This window comes from Coptis chinensis, chromosome 6 (assembly GCF_015680905.1).
Source record: "Coptis chinensis isolate HL-2020 chromosome 6, ASM1568090v1, whole genome shotgun sequence".
Lineage (NCBI taxonomy): Eukaryota > Viridiplantae > Streptophyta > Magnoliopsida > Ranunculales > Ranunculaceae > Coptis > Coptis chinensis.
Window position 1 is genome coordinate 1,304,888 of NC_141461.1, and position 19,876 is coordinate 1,324,763.

The 19,876-nt window shown below is 36.4% G+C and overlaps 2 protein-coding genes and 1 long non-coding RNA gene across 3 annotated transcripts; 1 reads left to right on the forward strand and 2 right to left on the reverse strand.

Moving 5' to 3' along the window:
* Positions 1 to 1,560: 1,560 nt before the first annotated feature.
* On the forward strand, positions 1,561 to 12,240 carry LOC147490547 (exocyst complex component SEC5A-like). The gene is made up of 21 exons (XM_086569439.1): positions 1,561 to 1,936; positions 2,373 to 2,524; positions 2,609 to 2,703; positions 3,912 to 4,106; positions 4,586 to 4,713; positions 4,799 to 4,957; positions 5,456 to 5,560; positions 6,108 to 6,182; positions 6,327 to 6,464; positions 6,578 to 6,766; positions 7,522 to 7,665; positions 8,476 to 8,602; positions 8,687 to 8,897; positions 9,205 to 9,320; positions 9,424 to 9,661; positions 10,017 to 10,110; positions 10,451 to 10,528; positions 10,641 to 10,697; positions 10,881 to 11,030; positions 11,188 to 11,403; positions 11,841 to 12,240. Exons 1-21 carry the CDS (start codon positions 1,595 to 1,597, stop codon positions 12,054 to 12,056), a joined length of 3,225 nt encoding a protein of 1,074 aa, XP_086425565.1. The 5' UTR covers positions 1,561 to 1,594; the 3' UTR covers positions 12,057 to 12,240.
* Positions 12,241 to 13,032: 792 nt separating this feature from the next.
* LOC147490548 (uncharacterized) lies at positions 13,033 to 14,706 on the reverse strand. Its single transcript, XM_086565265.1, has one exon. The coding sequence runs from the start codon at positions 14,621 to 14,623 to the stop codon at positions 13,172 to 13,174; it is 1,452 nt and encodes a 483-aa protein (XP_086421391.1). The 5' UTR covers positions 14,624 to 14,706; the 3' UTR covers positions 13,033 to 13,171.
* Positions 14,707 to 16,285: 1,579 nt separating this feature from the next.
* On the reverse strand, positions 16,286 to 19,612 carry LOC147490549 (uncharacterized). Its single transcript, XR_015200322.1, has 3 exons — positions 19,475 to 19,612; positions 18,319 to 18,414; positions 16,286 to 16,548 (listed from the first exon to the last, which is right to left on the reverse strand). It is a non-coding gene; the product is annotated as an uncharacterized LOC147490549 (long non-coding RNA).
* Positions 19,613 to 19,876: the final 264 nt, after the last annotated feature.

Below are 19,876 nucleotides of genomic sequence, written 5' to 3' on the forward strand. Positions count from 1 at the left end.
GATCTTCTTGTATCTTGGCAGTTGGCAGAGGGAACCAACAGAAATTCAGCAAGAATGAGTGTCAATACCTTTACTGCAGACTTACTCAGCTAACACAAGTTTCATCGAAAACTTTTATTTTCCCATGTTTTGGTACTATTTATTACCATATCTCAAAAATGCTAAAGAATGTGATGTGCATTTTGAAACTGGTTGAGCCGCCTATAATCCACCAACTGGCAGACATTTAAACGTCAACCATACTACAAAGACATGCATTTGCGGAACTTTACAAACACTAGTAATAATTGCCCAAACACAAAAGTTAACATCCAAAACTCCCAAGAACTTTGCCGACTAAACCATATGGAACCTTATGCATGAATGACAGCACATACATTATTACTTGGTATATCATTCTGTTGGGCCATTAGTACCAGGGATCTCTTACTACCAAATGATAAAACATCGCACTCAAGAGAGTAGTCCATAGGGGATAAAAAACCAAGACCAGAGAAATTATCGACTAATAAAAAAACATACATACCAGTTTCAAAGATAATGGTTCCAGAATCCCTATTTTGTGCGCACTATTGTTCCATCAACAAGTGGTGGCTTAACAAAAAAACCAATAAAAAGTATGTACCATTATACTGTCTATAGGTGGTGGTAGTAATGTAGTATACTCTTCAAATTTGAAGAAGAAATTTGGAGAAACTGGTCACAAATTTTGACCAACTCTAACTGGTTGCAAATATCGACCGACAAATGAGATTGTAGACCCTACCACGCGTGCTATTGGTACCAGTACTATTGTCGCGCAACATTACCACTGTCACCCCCAAGTCGAAATAAAAACTCACCCGACATTCCCACTGTCGCACCAAATTGAAAAAAAAAAAAAACTTGCGACATTAGTAATGGCGCGCGGTGATGGTCAAAGTCCAAAAAAAAAAATTCGGCGACATTACCAATATCGTTCCGCATCCGCATCTAAATTGCCAAATTTGCGAACAGACTATATACCAAAATATCGCCGATATATATATAAATTATATGACTTTGATCAATATTTCGGTATATCGGTATTTTGGTACACCGACATCGATATTTCCAATATATATCCACCGAATATAAAACCATTTTTTCTCGATATATATATATCGGAATTTCCGATATATATATATCCGATATAAATTGTTGACTTTGATCGATATTGTTGACTTTGACCGATATATGGTTGATATTTTCGATATAATAGACGATATTTCCGATATATTGATATACAAAACAAAATTTTGACTAGTCAAAAAAAAAAATGGATATATCCGATATTTCCAATATATCTAATATATATCGGTTTTTGAGTACACTGATATATTCATCGATATCGATATTTTGGGCTTTGGAACAGACAAGTGATGACCGAATATACTACTATCTAGAGTTGGAATTCCGAGAAAAAACATTCGTTTTTCCCGGTATTTCCAATGAAATATCGTAATTGTAAAATATCGTCCGAGACTTGACGGTATTTCCCGGGAAAATACACCTCGTCCATGACTATTTATTTCTCTATCCTATAAACAGATCTGAAGAACGCAAGAAGAAGAAAATGTCAAGCGATAGTGACGACATAGACGAAGATGAGCTATTACAAATAGCATTAAAAGAACAATCACAAAGAGATCTAAATTACCATAAACCCCCTCCTTCTTCTTCTTCTTCCTCCAAAACCAAAACCAAACCACTCGTTCAACCTCGTAAACCTTCCACAAAGATGCAACAGATAGATGACGATGATTCTGAAGTTGAGTTACTTAGTATATCATCTGGTGATGATGATTCTTCTTCTAATAAAGATCGTCGTCAACCTACTGGGAAGAAGAAAAGAGAAGATGTTCGGAGTTGGGATGGTTCTGAACCTGATTGTTGGAAACATGTTGATGAAGCTGAGGTAATTTTTTTTTTTTTTTTTTTTTTTTTTTTTTAAATGAATGGAAATTTTTTGATAATGAATGATAATGAATTTTACAATTTTATGACAATGCAAAATTTTTTGAATAGCAAATCCTATTATTCTAAAAACAAACTCGTTAGAACCAGCTGTCATAACGTGAAGTCTCTTGAGTAGCTCAATAGACTGTTGTTCCAAGAACCCAAATCCATAACTTTTTTTTTTAAAAAAAAAAAAAATAATAAAATGTAACTTAAATTCAGCTTGTGAATCTGAATGTGTTTAATAGATTAGTTAATTTAGTTTTTGGATGGATATCAAATTTGTTGAAGTGGTAATAGTGAGAGGAAGTAATGGTATGGGTGGAGAGGGAGTTGTTTAAAAAAGGTAATAATGAAAAATTAAACAATAAAAACTTTACTGTGCTGTTTTTCAGCTTGGTAGAAGAGTACGTGAAATGAGAGAAACAAGAGCAGTGCCATTAATTCAACAATTAGAGCCGAAGGGAGTACCAGTTGCTCGAAAGGGACTTACCAATTTGATCTCCTTTCCTCGAGGCATGGAATGCGTTGATCCACTTGGACTAGGGTAAGTTTTTTTTTTTTTAATCTTGGTATTTTGTTACTCTGTTGTACTTTCAAAAGTCTTAACTTAATGTTGTATGTTAAACAGGATTATAGACAACAAATCATTGAGGTTGATAACTGAATCTTCAGAAAGTTCTCTTGCCAAGCTTGATAAGGAGTCTCTAGATAACAGCATTCGCGGTAATTCAGCTTGTAACATTTGAATTATTGATTACTATATTGTGATTTCTGTTTTCGTGTTTACTAACGGTTGCGTAAGTCTTTTTCTTTCTCTTATTATTATTATTATTATTATCATTGCTTCACCTGTAAAAGAAGATTTTTTTGCCAAGGTAAACATTGTAATCATAGAAGCTTAATATCTCTATGTCTCTATCGATTTAGATATTTGGATTCTGTGGCATACTTTCTGACTCTCCCTCTGTCTTATTTTCTTTTTAATCTTTCTTTAGATCGATGTAATTAAAACTTGTTATTAAAAAGAAGAGCGGGAAGTATTTTCCTTTATAAGTACTGCCCACATCTATGTACTCTTTTGGTGACACTTTGACAATGATCCTACTTGAAAGTCAACACAAGTAAAAAACCATGTTGGCGCATGTACAATAGTCTGGAAATATTCAAAATGCTGATATAATGTGTTACATAACAGGAAAGGGTTTTAGGAACTCAGCTAAGATTACGTTTAGCATGAAGTGTTGGTTTATATATGTCTTTTATGAAGTGAAATAGAATTAACTCTTTAGAAGCTTCCATCTTTTGGAATCTTCGACAATATCAAGTTTAAAAAATTTTGAAGAGTGGATGCTCAAGTCTAAAAGTTGCAGCTCAATCTGCATTGTAAAGCCTTGTGGTTTGACACCTCTCTCCTTCACGCATCCACACTCTGAGTTTTTAAATTTGGATAACATGTACCAAAAAATTGGTCAAGGACTAACTATCGACAGTGCCTTTATGTTATGCCGTACCTGTTTCTTATATATTACTAGTGAAATCCATTCATTTCATAAATTGAGCCTTAACATCTTGAACAGGCTCCATGCCATCACGTAAGACATCATTTGGTGGATTTTCTTTGACAAGCAGATCATCTTGTCAGTTGGCCCAGAGTCTGCTCTGGATGATAGGAGGCATATAAGTTCCATATTTGGAATCATGCTTCCCTGACAAATCATGTTGGAGAAGAAATCCTTTAGAGGCGGGCGGCTGTGTTCAGGCTTGGCCCACAAGTGATTATGTAACTCATGACTCTTCGAGTTTTTATCATCTCTAAATCTTTTCATTTCCTCCTTGAACATTGTTTGAAACTTGTTGGTTGTGAACAGGCTGTTTTTTTTTATCTAGTAGGTGGATAGCTATTGAGTTATTTATTTTTTATTTTTTTGCAGAGAAATTAGTATTTGTCTCTGAGAAATTCGATCCAAAGCTATTCTTGTCAAGGATACACCAAAATACATGTGCAGCAGATTTAGAGGCTGGTGCGCTTGCTTTAAAAACTGATCTCAAAGGAAGGACTCAACAAAAGAAGAGATTAGTTAAAGAAAATTTTGATTGTTTTGTTTCTTGCAAAACTACTATCGATGGTATGGTACAACTTTGACATAATTATTTTCTTTCATTCAGCTTCGTACTGCTTTCTTTTGTAAAGTGCTTGTTATAGCTTAGTATGCTTATCAGTGTTTAAAGTTACAAGAGTGTGCCTTTTAAAGTTTGACTTGGTCAAGTTAAATCAAGATTACACTAAGCAATTAATATGCTTATAGTCGTATACACTGGGGGATGGCAAAGGACTGGCCAATGCCGGTTTAACTTTGTCAGACTACACTTCTACTCTGAGTACTCAAATCTTTTATAAAAATTTCAACGAGTTCATTGGTTTTAAGTTATTTATCTACTGATAGGGGGAGGCGGTCAGGGATGTACATGATCATGCAAATGTGGGTCATGGTGGTGGGACAAATTTAAATACTTGTATTTGAACCTATGGTTGTTGGTGGAATTATATTTTATTGGATTAGTTGCTTCTGGTTTATAACTTACTTTATCATTTGGTTGAAAACAGACATTGAGTCAAAGTTGAAGCGGATAGAGGAGGATCCTGAAGGTGCAGGAACTGCTCACTTGTATAATAGTATACAGAGTGTGAGTTCACTTGCAAACCGTGCATTTGAACCTCTATTTGAGAGGCAGGTTGGACTACATGCAATTTTGAATATAAAATTTTATGATAAACTTAATTAGATTATGTTGATGTTTTTAGGTGATATAAATGCAGGCTCAAGCTGAGAAGATCAGGTCGGTTCAAGGAATGCTCCAGAGGTTTAGAACACTATTTAATTTGCCAAGTGCAATTCGTGGGAACATTAGCAAGGGTGAATATGACTTAGCTGTCAGGGAATACATGAAAGCAAAGTCAATAGTTCTGCCTTCTCACGTATGTAACAGTGCCTTCCATTTTACCTTTTGGCGCATTAGTATGGCTTTCATTATTAATTGTTAAGTGGACACTTGAGCCCATGTTCACCACACTAAGAGAGTCTTTTCCCCACGAATCTTTCAGTCTAGCTTATGTACTATACAAACCCTGCAGTAAAAATGTGTGTCTTTGAGGATGCTGTTCTAGCTTTTGGTTTATCTGTCCTCATGTTGCATCCCTCTTTGAAATTATAATTGAGATGTCCAGTGGCATACTGGTCAACTGTTGGGTTGGATTTCCACTTTCTTGAAATATAGGTAATTTAAGGGGTTTGGGAGTAAAGTTCCAACTATATAAAAAAAAAAAGTTATCTGTGATATTTACCGATTGATCAGTCACTGATTTATCAAGATGTTTGAAGCACATGCATTCTTAAAACTTAAGGCGCTCTTTGATTAACTGTCAGCTTTTTTACACAACTTATTTGGATCATGGAGAATTATCTTATACTTTCAGGTGGGAATACTGAAACGTGTTCTTGAGGAGGTGGAGAAAGTGATGCATGAGTTCAAAGGCATGCTTTATAAGTCAATGGAAGATCCAGAAATAGACCTAGCAGATGTAAATCTCATTCTCTGTTCCCCTTATTTGCAATTTTAATGTCATGTTTTGCGACTTGATGTTGTTGCATGTAGAATTTTAACTGTCCTGTTTAATGTTTATCCTATTTCCGCATCAGTTCACTATCTGTTGATGACAGAGACCTGTAATGAGACAATAATGAAACCTCATAGTTGTTTACAACTCCCACTTTGAATCTCATGGAAGTCTTATTAGCCTGGGGTCCTGGACTTTGTATTTATGCAACATTTACTAATTCCTTCTGAAAAATCAAATAGGATTATCCTTGTAGAGTTTTGGAGTTTTCAGAATGTGAATTTGAGTAAAGTGATTCTTATGTCCGACTCATCAAATTTGTGTCCATTTTCTAGTAGTAGTTGCTTCTAAAATGTGAATTTGGGTAAAGTGATTCTTATGTCCGACTCATCAACGTTTGCGTCCATTTTCTAGTAGTAGTTGCTTCCAACTCCAAGGCATATTCATTCTTGCCTGTACTACTTATTCTGTGTTTTTTTATGCTGCTAACCTATGCAGTATTCTTTCTTAGCTTGAAAACACTGTGCGGCTGTTGTTGGAGTTGGAACCTGGGTCTGACCCAGTTTGGCACTATCTTAGTATACAGGTCAGCAATCTTTCATAGCTGCTTATGCATTTAAGAACCCATGTCTTAAAAATGTTATTTTATCAAATATCTGGTCTTTCAAGGCTTTTCTGTAATTTTATAGATCCCTTCACTTTCATCCAATTTACCTTTTTTTTGGAGCAGAATCACAGGATTCGAGGTTTACTCGAAAGATGCACAATGGATCATGAAGCGCGGATGGAAGCTTTGCATAATAAAATCCGCGAGAAAGCGCTTTCGGATGCAAGGTGGAGGCAAATCCAACAAGATTCAAACGGTTCTGTATGTGTAACCAACATAATTTAACTAACTTGGCAGTTAGTGTGAAAGCGTGAATTGTCCATCTCATTATGATTTAAAAGTTATTAATACTTGGTCTCTTACATTATAATCAGTCAGATGTCGACTATTCCTTTTCTGGGGATAGTCACTTCCCAGTGGACAGACAGCCTGTAGATTTGAATGGTGAAGAAGTGGATGCTCTCAGAGGAAGGTATATCCGAAGGTTAACATCTGTACTTATCCATCATATACCAGCCTTCTGGAAGGTTGCCCTTTCTGTGTTCAGTGGGAAGTTTGCCAAGGTATTCTTCTCTCTACTATGTCTAGATTGTCACATTGCCATGCCAAAGTGTCCTTCAAAAATATCTTAGGATGTTTATATATATTCCTTCAAAAATATCGTAGAATGTTATATATATGTGCAACATATGTAATCCAAGGTGGTCAACAGCATTTAAAGAAGCTTAACAATTATGGGTTCCTTTAAATGCTTGAGAATGCTTCCTTCTCACAATTCCACACATGCTCACCATCACTCTTCTAGACTTCTAGTCTTCTCTATACATGCGTGTTAATTTCTGCCTCAAATTTGCTATCCTGGTCACATACTTCGTATTCAATTATACAAAGGAACAAGAAACTCAACTGTACAAAGGAATATGAGAATCTTTTGCTCTAGCATTTCGTGCTCATTGAGTTGGATACTAATTGGAATTTTACATGTGGGTATTGTTACTTGAATTCAAGCTTAGTACTTGTTATGATTCTCTATCCACTTCATGTTCTTCGGTGCTCTTTTTTAACTTGGGACTTCCTTGAGGAAAACTTTACATATTATGCACTTCCTTGAGGAAAAGTTTACGTATTTTGCACTTGTGTAGAGTTATATCCTTTCAAGCATGACCAGTGGATTATTCATTATTATGGTATCCATGGAAAACTTATATCCGCTTCTTTCTTCTAAGCCTTCTTTCTTGCCCTACAATACTAGTATTTGCTTCTTTTTCACTTAAAACCTATGACCTTCATTATCAATCTCTAATATCTTTTGTGGCAGTCATCCCAAGTTGCTGCTGAAGCAAATGTTAAAGCAGCTGTAAATAAGACAGATGAGAAAGTTGGTGACGTGAAATATTCAAATCATTCTCTGGATGAAGTTGCTGGAATGATACGGACTACTATATCTGCATACGAAGCTAAGGCGAGTATACTCTCTCCATTCATACTAGACATGAAGGGGTAGCCCGTAGGTGGGACAAGTTTGAATAATCTTGACCTATGATATTCCGATTAGCAGTGTACTTTCCCTCAAGCACTGTACTTTGTTCTACGTTCCGACGTTTTACTTTTCCTCTTCACTTGCAAAAGAAAACAAAGTACTTTTAGTAGTGACTGAAAAACACTAAACGGTTGATTTTCTTATTTTTATTTTCATTTCTATTTTTTTAAGAGTTCTTCAAGTAAACATTTCCCTATAGCCCTAATTTGGTTTTCTTTATCCCTTTTGGGACTTTTGGTTGGGCTTCTTTACTCCTGATCCTCCCAGTCAGCCCAGCCGGTTTCCTAATTGATTAGAGGCCTAGGAGAGACGCTGAGGTACCACCTAGCCGGTTGTTTTAGGACTGGTTATTACTGTACCGAATCTGCAGTACAGTCTATTGTTTCATCTAAAGGTTTGACTGGTCTAAATTAATTCAAAACATAGACTGAACCTCGAATAAATGTGCTGATTGCCTCTAAATGTATTCAACATCCTACTCCAAAGTCCAAACATACTCCAAAGTCCAAACATACTGTTATACACATATTTTGTGTTCAATAACCATTATTATCTTGTATATGTTCTGTTTATCTTCTATTAACAAATTTGATTGCTTCCCAAGAGTCAATTGCTTGACTTGAGTCTGGTGCGGTTTTGATGGTATACCTTGAATTTCCTGCATAGCTTAGTTACTTTTGTTCGAGTCATTTAGTTAGACAGATAGAAATTAATTCAAGTTAGCTCTTGCAGATTCATAGTACGTTTCATGATCTTGAAGAGACTAATATTCTCCGTCCATACATGAATGATGCCATAGAAGAAATATCTAGAGCATGCCAAGCCATTGAGGGGAAGGAGTCCGCTCCTCCCAGTGCTGGTATTTACCTTAGCTTTTAGCTTTTAACTTGATCTCTCTTTGCATTGACTCAAGTTTGAATGCATTTTTTTTTGTCTGAGCCAGTTAGGAATTTACACACGCTCCACTTTGAAATCACAAAGATGTACATATTAAGGCTATGTTCTTGGATGCGGGCTACAACAGAAGAAATATCAAACGATGAATCATGGATCCCGGTATCCATTCTTGAAAGGAACAGATCTCCATACACAATTTCCATATTGCCTCTGGAGTTCCGTACTATGATGATTTCTGCAACAGACCAGATCAACTTGTAAGTTTTCAAGCTCACTGTTGCATAACTGCATAAGTATGTTCGCTCTCGCTCTTTTAGAGTCCATCTTGGATCAGTTGTTCCCATTGATGTATCGTTCCGCATTGCATCTCCACCTTTCAACAATGTTCTTATGATATTCAGATATTGCTGTTTTTCTAAAAAAGAAAAAATTATTGTACTTTTGATTGATAAACTATTGAGATATTAAAATACATAATAAGTAGAAAAACAAAAATATAATTACAATGTTGCGTGAGTCTTGTTATGTCGTAATGCATTTGTCTCTAACTATTGTTTATTCCAGGATGGTTCAGACTCTAAGAAGCGAGGCTGCAAAGTCGGAGGACATGTTCATACAACTTCAAGAAATTCAAGAATCTATCAGGCTTGCATTTTTGAACTGTTTCCTGGATTTTGCAGGTATAGAATGGTATAGTCACAGTCCCTGATTACGCAGTTTAGCCTGAATTATTTTTTTCTTCAAGTATTGAGTATGTGTGTTTGTTATGTGCTCATCAATCAGGTTATCTAGAACGAATTGGTGGTGAACTTAGTCAGAATAGATCGAACAAGGACATCTCATCCTTGCAAAATGGACATTCTGAAGAGCCTGAAGGAAATACATGTGGTCTTCACCCTGGGAGTGTTATCAGTGATCCACACCAAAAGTTATTAATTGTTTTGAGTAACATTGGTTACTGCAAAGACGAACTATCTTATGAGCTATACAACAAGTACAAACATATTTGGATGCAGTCAAGGTGAATACTAGTAGTTTTTTCTCTCATTGCTCCCTCATTCCTACTTTAGTTTGGGTGAGAAGCCAAGTTCCTCAATTTGTAAAACTTAATCTGAAACCGAACCTGCATGCTACTGTGGTGGAATCCATTTACTCAAATTTCTTGCTTCAAGCACCAAATTATATGCTAGTTTACTTTAGAAATAAGTTAGTGATACAAAGGGATACGAGTACTGAGCCATTCACACCAAGCTTTAAGCATTTCTATCATATCATTTATCATCTTAGATGCCTATTTCACTATCTGAGTTGCTTGATTTTGAAATCAACTAATAAGTAATAGAAGTTTTGCACATTTCTTTTTGTTTTTGTTGCAGGGTAAAGGACGAAGATGATACTGATATACGTGATCTAGTCATGTCTTTCTTGGCACTTGAAGAAAAAGTACTTGCACAGTATACTTTTGCTAAGGTATAGTATAACTTGCGTCATTGATGTATTGACTATTGACTGTATTCAAAAAATGTTGGTTGTCGAGAGTATTCTTCCTCTTCTTTGTCAGCTGTGTGTAGGAACAATGCAAAGACTGTAGATAAATTTGCTTGTAGCAAATTGAATTGTCTGTGAAGTGTTAAGCAATACCATTCACCAAATGCTTATTTAATGTGTCAAAAGCTTGAAGGAGTCACAAGCTTCAGCCATCTTGTGGAGCTTGAGAAATCTATTTCTTTCATTCATTGCATACTTTACAGCTGTGCTTTGCTAAGTTGTTTGTAACAGTTTGACATGAGAGTCTTGTGCTTTCCATCAGGCAAACGTCATCAGAGTGGCCGCTGTAAACTATCTACTGGATGCTGGGATTCAATGGGGAGGAGCACCTTCTGTCAAAGTATGAGCAGATAAAGTCACATAAGTTGGCATTTTAGTTTGAATTCTCTCTAAATCAAACTCATCTATACAATTGTAACTTCTTATCTTATGAAAATTGATATTTCTGGTAGGGTGTACGAGATGCTGCCGTGGAGTTACTGCACACCCTTGTTGCTGTGCATGCAGAGGTACTCTCTCTCTCTCTCTCTCTCTCTCTCTCTCCCCCCCCCCCCCCTCCCTCCCGCCCCGTTCCTTTTTCTTCCAACAGTGGTAAACTGATATACGTAACGTATGTATTTCATGTGCAAAAATTGATAAATTAAAGTTATTCTTCTTCTTCATGCCATCTCTGCTTTGCATTTTTTTTTCAGGTCTTTTCTGGTGCCAAACCCCTGTTGGATAAAACTTTGGGCATTCTTGTGGAAGGCTTGATTGATACGTTTCTTAGTCTTTTCCATGAGAACGAAGCCAAAAATCTAAAGTCATTGGACCCAAATGGTTTCTGTCAGCTCATGCTTGAGGTGAAGTTATGCTATGCACTCAGGCTTTCCTCGGTTTCTTGCATTAATTATAGAATATTTCTGTGTTAAGCTCCGACTAAAAAAGAATAAAAATTACTGCAAGCAAATGTCAGGCATGATTTCTAAACGGATGAATTGTTGACATGTTCTTTTGCAGCTTGAATATTTCGAGACTATACTAAATCCGTATTTTACACCTGATGCAAGTGAGTCTCTTAAGTCTTTGCAAGCAGTGTTGTTAGAGAAAGCCTGTGAGAATGTGACTGAAATTTCAGAAAATCCTGGGCATCATCGCCGTCCAACTCGTGGGAGTGAGGAAGCAGTTGCTGATGATAGACACCAAGGGATGAGTGTGTCACCGGATGACTTAATAGTAAGACTTCTCCTGTAATCACTCTTTCACTTGTTCTCTGATATTTTAAGAATGAGTAAATATGATCATATTAGGTTAACAAGATACATGTGTAAAGGGCTTCAAAACCACTGAACAGTTGGTTCCTATGGGGTTAAACCTAAATTGTGTCCATAGGATGAGTTTAGCCTGTAATAATCATCTTTTCGGAAATATAAAAAATTAAGGTATATTATCAAATACAATAGGCATTTGTGTGTCCAACATGGACATGTGGATACGCATCCGATTACTTTTGAAATATGGAGTGTCCATGCAACATACTTAGGATCCAAGTCTTCGTGGATCCAACCTCCTTGAGTTTTATGCCCAAGTTATTGAAGAGGGATTGGAGATATATTTCCCCTCCACTACAATATTCTTTACCCCCTGTTAAATTAGCTCCATGTTTGCTTCAGGCACTTGCACAACAGTATAGCACAGAACTGCTCCAAGCTGAGCTCGAGAGGACACGGATCAATACTGCATGTTTTGTGGAGTCTATTCCATTAGACTCGGTTCCCGAACCCGTTAAATCTGCTTACTCTAATTTTAGAGGAACAATGGATTCTCCAAGCTTCAGAGGATCACAGCCAGTTGGGTCCCCAGGATTTTCAAGGCAAAGACGCAGATGACGGCAATTGTTATTCTTTATTGGTTGATGTATCTGTGTTGTAATAACTCCTCATGAAAATATAAGCTTATTTTTCATTTATTGTAGTTGTTTCTAGTTTTAAATACTACGAATGCATTGATTTCTTAGAATATTTTTTCAAATGAACCAAAAAAAGAAAAGAAAAGAGAGTTGTTCGCTATTTAGTCGTGCTTGTGAAGTGTGCCTGTATTAGCATACGTAGTGATGCATTTGAAAGCTCTTGTTTATGGAGAGGACGTTGATTACCAATTGCTGATCCATGGAAAAGTTATGTTGTTTTCGTCAACTGTATCTATAAGTTTTGTGGGATATGTTGTACGTCAAGATTCGAACCATTGGGTTTGGTTAACTGATTTTGCCGCATGTCCGAAAAGGTTTCTTTGGTATGACCAATGGTCCTGTGAAATGCAAGGCAGCCATAACTGTAGCAGTCCCATGCTTCTGCTTGCAGCGTTTGAATAATGCCCGATGTTGATTCTACTGTTACAGTGGCGACTCAATCCGATGTTGATTCTACTGTTACAGTGGCGACTCAATGGGAAAATGTCCAATATTGTTGCAGCGTTTGTTCCGTTTTGGGCCCACTCAGAATTTCCACTGTTCATACTCAAAAGCAATATTGAATCATATCTCCTAAGCAGTCCTGAAGCATCTCAAAAAGTTGAAGCGCTGTCGGTAGCTTAGAAAAGTGAGAACCTAGTAAATAAAATGCTTCAATAATTACTAAATGAAAGACTTCTTCCAAGATATATTTGTTATTCTCATCCAAAACTCAAGTCATTCTCATTTCTCAACATAATGACAGAAATGTTTAAAATGTTCTCAACCATGAAAAAGTCCTATAGATAACATAGAAAATAAAACAATTATAGTGTACCCGAAGAATATAATATTTCAAGTACAACTCAACAACTTAAGTAACACTTGTCGACACAAGCCAACTTTTGTTATATATATATATATATATATATAAATATAAAATATTAATGTCCACCGGATAGTGAGATAACTCAGAGCTGATCGATACCAAACATAGAATGTTTTTTTTTATAGTTTTACTGACACTATTATTATTCAAAATTAGTATATTAAAAATCAAAGAGGTGGCTTCACAACCTTGACATCAGGATTTAAAGCACCAGCTTGTCTCGGGTCCACACCAACAGTGGTAACCGCCGTTGGATAAGAAGAAGTCATCACTACTCCACTTGGTGGTGGTGGCGCAGTATAGTAGACTTGCCTTCCCGCACTATCAAACGCCACTTGTGTACTATACCCACCTGTTTCTCCCATCATCATTTTCGTGATTTGAGGCAGTGCCTGTACTTGTTGTGGTTGTGGTTGCTGCTGCATCTGTTGCTGCTGAAGAACTGGTGGTGGTGGTGGGCCCATACTATACACCGGTTGTTCCCTGTAAACATCCGGTACACCTCTTTGTTGCACTCCTACTCCTACTCCATAATAACCCTGACCACCACCCATTTGTCCGGTAACCTGTCGCACATTCATCGCCGGAGTATTATACCTTCCCGCCACCGGTGGTGGCGGAACAATATACACCGGTTGCTGTTGGTTTTGCTGCATCTGACTTTCTACTCCGGGAACCGGATCTGAATACCCTCCTCCGGTCACTGCCGACATATTTCTATCTTGCCAATAACCACCAGCCGGCATCTGACGTGGCACCGGAACAACCGTCGGAGCTGGTTTTTCCGGCATGAAAAAATCACCTTGAAATCCTCTACCAGTCATATTTAGATTCTCCTCATTTTTCCTAATAAACATAGCTTGTTGTTGTTGTTGTTCCTGATTTGCAATCTGCAGCCTCTGTAACTCTTGTATCTGTCTTTGAATCTCATCATTCCGATCCGAAATATCAGGCAATTTCGGTTCTGAAATCGATAATTCAATCTTCTGATCCGGTAATTTCGGCTTTTCGAAACCGAACAAGAAATCTTGATTCGAAGCAGTAGAACATGGAGACGATGATTGAATACTAGGTACCGAATTCAACGCGTCTACAAACCACTGTTGATTCGGTTTATCACCACCATCAGTTGAAAAACTCGATTGATTTGAATTATTATTACTATTCAAAACAAACAAAAACAGCCTTAATCTAGCTGGTCTAGCACCACCACCACCACCACCACCACCACCAGTACTAGTACTACGATAAAGACGATCATATTCTAGCATCATATGTTCAAGATCTTCATCATTAGTAACTGAAATCAAAGCATCTAAATCTTCACCTGGTAATTGATATTTGAAACAAATATCAGAATCACTACAAATCGTTGAGAGTTTTGAGATGATGTTTGAGAATTTAATGTTTCGATCCATTGATAAGATTTTCGTATCTCCACCAACGTAAGACAGTTGATTATCGTGTGGTCTCGGGAGGATTTTTCCACCGTAGCTACACATGAATTTCACTTTGTAGTTTGAAGATTGTTGTTGTTGTTGTTGGTCATCCCATGATTCAGATCGGGGTGATGAGTCGTGTGAATCGGGGTATGATGACGTGTAAGGATAGTTTTCCATTGTAATTTTAGGGTTTTGGCATTTGAGGAAGAGAGAGTTTTTATTTTCTTGGGTCTCGTTTTTATTATTTTCTTTGGAAGAAATGAAACACAAGAGATATATGGGAAGCAACAATGATTGGTTTGGGGACCGCGGTGTAATTAAGATCAACGCCACGTATATGCTTTCACGCGTTACGAGATATTATTCTAGTACACCACTCTGTCGACTATCCATTTCAATGAAATACACGTGCAATTCACAATCGTAAAGCTGTTTTCTTCTACCAAGTTTAATTCTCTTCTTTCTCCACGAAGAATTAAGGACGGAGATATAATCAGTGCCCAAAATATCGCCGATTATAAGTCCTATGTGCCCTTCAACCGATCCGATCAAGAAAAAATTTAGAGATCTAAGTTGGTGTTATAAAATTGGTGATTTTTTCTGTTTAATCGGAAAATCGGTATAAAAAAGCCGATTAATAAGATTATAGGTTTTTTTTTTTTTAACCCACAAAAAAGTTCAAAAAAGAAAAACCCACGAATCTATATATTGAAAACGTTACACTTCACGGAGAAAAAATAATTAAAACCGTAAAAAATGAAAAATCACCAAAGAAAACTCTTAGGCCAGCTAGCACTTCACCACTCAGGCAGTCAAGCTTGTAGTTTTTTTACTTTATTTTGTTTTAAGTTGTTATATCACTTATATGTGACATCTCTACACTATATGATAGTCGGCACTTCTCAACCGAATAGTGTATTTATAATCTCTCAATTTTAAGATTTTAGAACCACCTCCCTACGTTTATTTAAATTATATCTCTCTTATTTATTAATTACAATTGGCTCCCTGATCTCTATTAAAATTGAACCACCTCCTTCTTCAATAATTTTAGGATAATCTTCTTAATTTAAAAGCTAAAATTTATGTATAGAAATTGTATATCTTCCCATTTTAGAAAATTGTTTTCTTTTCTTAGTGAGAGATTCACAAAAAAATTGTTTTCTTTAGTTTTTTTTTAACAATTTTCATTTTATTTCTTTACAACTTGGCTTAACCGATATCATTAGACATTTTGATATATGCTAGTATATTATAGGTTAATTAAGGCGATTAATCGTTATAAGCTCTTGGAGCGATTTGCTCCCGATTAGCGCTTAAACTGTACAGACACCGACATTAATATATTCGATATATCTCAACCGAATATTGAATATATTTTTTTCCGATATATATTACAATTTCCGATATAACAATATATATCGATCGATATATCTGATATAAATTGTTGACTTTTATCAATATTGTTGATTTTAATCAAATATTGTTGATTTTAACCAATATATTGATGATATTTATAATATAATCAACGATATTTCTAATATATCAATATACAAAATAAAATTTTAACTGGTCAACAAAAAAATAGATATTTGTGATATATCTGATATATATTAGTTTTTGGATACATCAAAATATCCACTGAATTCGATATTTTGGGCGTTCGATGATCTAAGGAAAAGGAATTTTAGAATCTGTACTGGAAAACAATTCTCAATCATAATAAATGTCAGTGGGAACCACCGAAGAAACTCAAGAAAGCAATTGGGGTGAAAGAAGAAGTCCAAGTTCAAGATAGGGTCAGTGGGTCAGTAATCACTAATATTTCAACACACATCGCAACTGTATTATAGTCTGCAATAAAGAAAGGAGAGGAAATTATTTCATATATGACATAAACCTCTACTACTACAGACTCAATGAAACTTCAAATCCCGTTGATGTAAAAAACATGAAAGAAAAAGAAACATGATCCAGTCCAACAGTAATAATCTCCCTTCCGATTAAGCTGTATATCTCCATCAAGCAGTCCTTAATGGTGGTGAAACCAATATTACACCATCTCCCCTAACAAACAGATACTGAACATTTCGCTTTGTAGTCTGAAACACAAACAAAACAAGAGAGCGAAATCATATTGATGATTAACTTGTTCAAAACATCGAAGGCATAACTAAGATTAAACCATAAAAAAAAAAAAAAAACGTGTAGAGAAGTATATGCAGTTTGCCTAGATTTCTCTTTTCCATCACATGCTATGTACCTACTGTTTTTGAGTCATTTTCTTTCTTTTTAATTGTGAATTTATTTCTTATACTAGAGAGGATCATGTCGTAAAGAATCTCTCATCGCCTAAGTAGATCTTTCTTTTGTCAAACGAAATACCCATATGACGCCAATGAAGGGATCGACCCCACTCAGAGCCTCAGAGTGGTAACGAGGAAGACTACCAAGAGTTGTCGAGTTGAGGCCTGTACTAGATCATATGACACTTAAATGCTCAATGTTGTCAAGTACAATTAATTCAGATAATGCCTGGATCATATATGCTTTCTTTCTTAGGTGTGCAAAATAATTTAATTAAAGCTATTTGATTAGACATTTTAAAGAGCTGGTGATCATAATTAATATATAAATGCAATGAAGCTTGACTTCAGCATGAGCAAACATTCAAGGCAGAAGCTTACGAAAAGGTCTTAACAAGGGAACTATGTGCTCTGCATTAGCAAGTACGCTAATGTAAGAAATGTTACGTAAATTAACTCTACCATGAAAACCTGTTAGACAAGATGTGGAACCTTCTAGGTACAATAAGATCAATGGGTTAACTAGCAAAGAAAAAAAAAGGGTCAATGGGTATTGTAATCCAAAAGTGTTAACATCTCAAGAGTTTCCAGAACTCAGTTTTTGAGCTACTCAAAATTCCAGAAATTTTCAAATCTCTACCTATGGTTATCTCACCAGTATAGCTAATGAAAGAATTTGCAGCAATGTTTATACAAGAATACAGACCTAACATAAGAGAAAAGGTATAGGGCTATATCTGTTATTTCCCTTCCTATTAGGGCATCTCCAATGGAGAGTGTAGATATACACTTCCACCTAGGCTCCACATAGGAGCCACTAGACTTTTACCCCCGCAATTCCACGTTACCATACAGTGTTAGATTTACACCCTAGGTGATGAGCCAAAGGAGAGTGATAGCAGTTTGTAAATTAAGTTCACGGGCGTTATATAAAACAATGTACTAGTGTGTTTTCTAAATTCTAATCTAAACGTCATCAGAAATGACATGCCATCATAAATACAGTACAACTTCCCTCCAGTTTAAAAAGTCAACACGTGGCTTTTTGTTTCTTTTGTGTAATAATACTTATTTTTGGAATTCTTGTCTTGTGGTCTAATGTGACCTAACACAGCAGGAACGCCATTTCGAAAATCGTCTGAATCATTTTAACACACACGTGAGACCAAATAATGCCTGTCTCTTTTAAGTGGTGTGTATCCCAGGGGGGGAATTTCCCAACGAGTTTACAAATTGTTAGCTAACATATACGGTATACATACTCCATTGGGAGTGTCTTTTTTAAGTTGGAGGTGTGAAATTTACCTACTCTACGCTTTACACCTCCCATTGGAGATGCCCTTATGGAGATAATTATCATGTGTTGATATGAAAACCTACCTTACTTACAAACTAAAGAAAATATACACTGTCCAAGTTTAGAATAATTCTAACACTTTTACAGTTTCGTTATCAAACAATATTTATGCAACAAATATTATCTCAAGTAACACCTTCCCTAGGACATTAAACTTGCAACATGGCAATTCAAAACTTATTAACATAGAAATGTGAAGAGTGGCATACCCGAATAATCTCCTCATAGGTTTCATCATCTATCTCCACTGTCGTGATAGTTTCTTAAACATCCCCGAGTATCATATTCAAATGCTGGTAATGGGCCTGAAAATTAAAACCAAACCAGTGAAAGCTAGTTAGTAAACCTCAGGAGAGAGAATCATAACACACAAATAATTCATCCCCCCACCGGTAAAGCTTTCACTTCGACATAAGTTCCCACGCTGCTTCTTTCATGTGTTCCTTATAAGAACCAATGATGAATGCACAAAAGGAGTAAGGGAGGGAGCTGGCGAGAAGACAACTCGCCAATTTTATAAAGTAAAACAATACACAGCAAAAAAAAAAGAGGCCAAAAATACTTATAAACTCAGCAGCTGATCTAACAAAGGTCTTTCAAATGTATAACCCCTCCTCTCTATTTCACAAGACTTCCAACACCATATGAAAAGCTTTATTTTGGGCTTTGGAGGATAGTATGCTAAACCAAAGCCGGTTTATCTCTAAGAACAATATGAACTAGTGATGCCCAAAAACAATATAAAGGTAGTCAAGTGAGCGGAGCGAACGTTCTGGGCCGAGTGGGGGTATGTGGACAAAAAGTCATTTGGTTGGTTTCTGTCAGTCCTCATTCCTCATCTCTTCTCTTCATCCCTCTCCACTCTCCCTCTCCGTTCACGCCCCCACTGCATAGCAGTACGCTGTCGAGAGTCGAGACCATACAGGGGTAAGGCTGTTCATTGCAACTTTCAATCACTAGATAATTTTATCCATTCCATAATTATATTTAATCCATTTAAAGGAAATGGTCAAACACAAAATCTTTGCCTTGGATCCGTCTATTACCCTAAAACCACACAAAGATAAACTCCACGACAGATCTACCCAAGCATAAACCCCATGGCTTACATCCTAGACTAGGTACAACACATTCCCTATACTAAACATTTATATAGGACTAGCTAGACTCAAACAACTTCCTTCCCGAGCAAAAATCAATGAGATAAACAAACAAACAAACAAACGGGTAAAGTATAAAGTAGACGGACCAAACTTGATATGGAGGAAGGCATGCATTCAACCTTATCTCAATGCACAAGCACACACAAATAACCACAGCGACATATCATATATACTCAAAAAGTTGGTGGAATCCATAACTTACCAAGCACAAACTCATGTATAGGAATAGTTCTCCATCTGCGCGCGTTAGAGAAGAGCAGAAGAAGAGGAGTTGAAATGAATTTATTTCGTGGCTCTCTTTTTTCGAGTTTTTCTTCTTCGGAAATGTGGATTGTCGTTATGAAACACACGTGCAGTTCACATGTTGGCACTGTGTCATGGTGTGTTCGGTCCATGAAATGCTAGAACAAGTGAACAACCAACCTTGCTGATCTGCAGGTCCTACATTCTGCTTCATAGTTAGTTACCCACACACCCTGAACAAGTACACCAACTATTTGTTGGAATCTCTTGTGTATTTCTAAATACTAGTGTGTGTGTGCAAAGTGGAAGAGATGAACAAATGGTATTCTCGCCACTTTAAAAAGATAGTAGATAGTCCCAG

Bases quoted from the DNA above. Each gene is read 5' to 3' on its own strand.
- LOC147490547 (XM_086569439.1), top strand. From the start codon at position 1,595: ATGTCAAGCGATAGTGACGACATAGACGAAGATGAGCTATTACAAATA. The intron at 7,666-8,475 runs GCGAGTATACTC...TAGCTCTTGCAG, and splicing joins TATCTGCATACGAAGCTAAG to ATTCATAGTACGTTTCATGA. The intron at 10,698-10,880 runs GTACTCTCTCTC...TTTTTTTTTCAG, and splicing joins TTGTTGCTGTGCATGCAGAG to GTCTTTTCTGGTGCCAAACC.
- LOC147490548 (XM_086565265.1), bottom strand. From the start codon at position 14,623: ATGGAAAACTATCCTTACACGTCATCATACCCCGATTCACACGACTCA.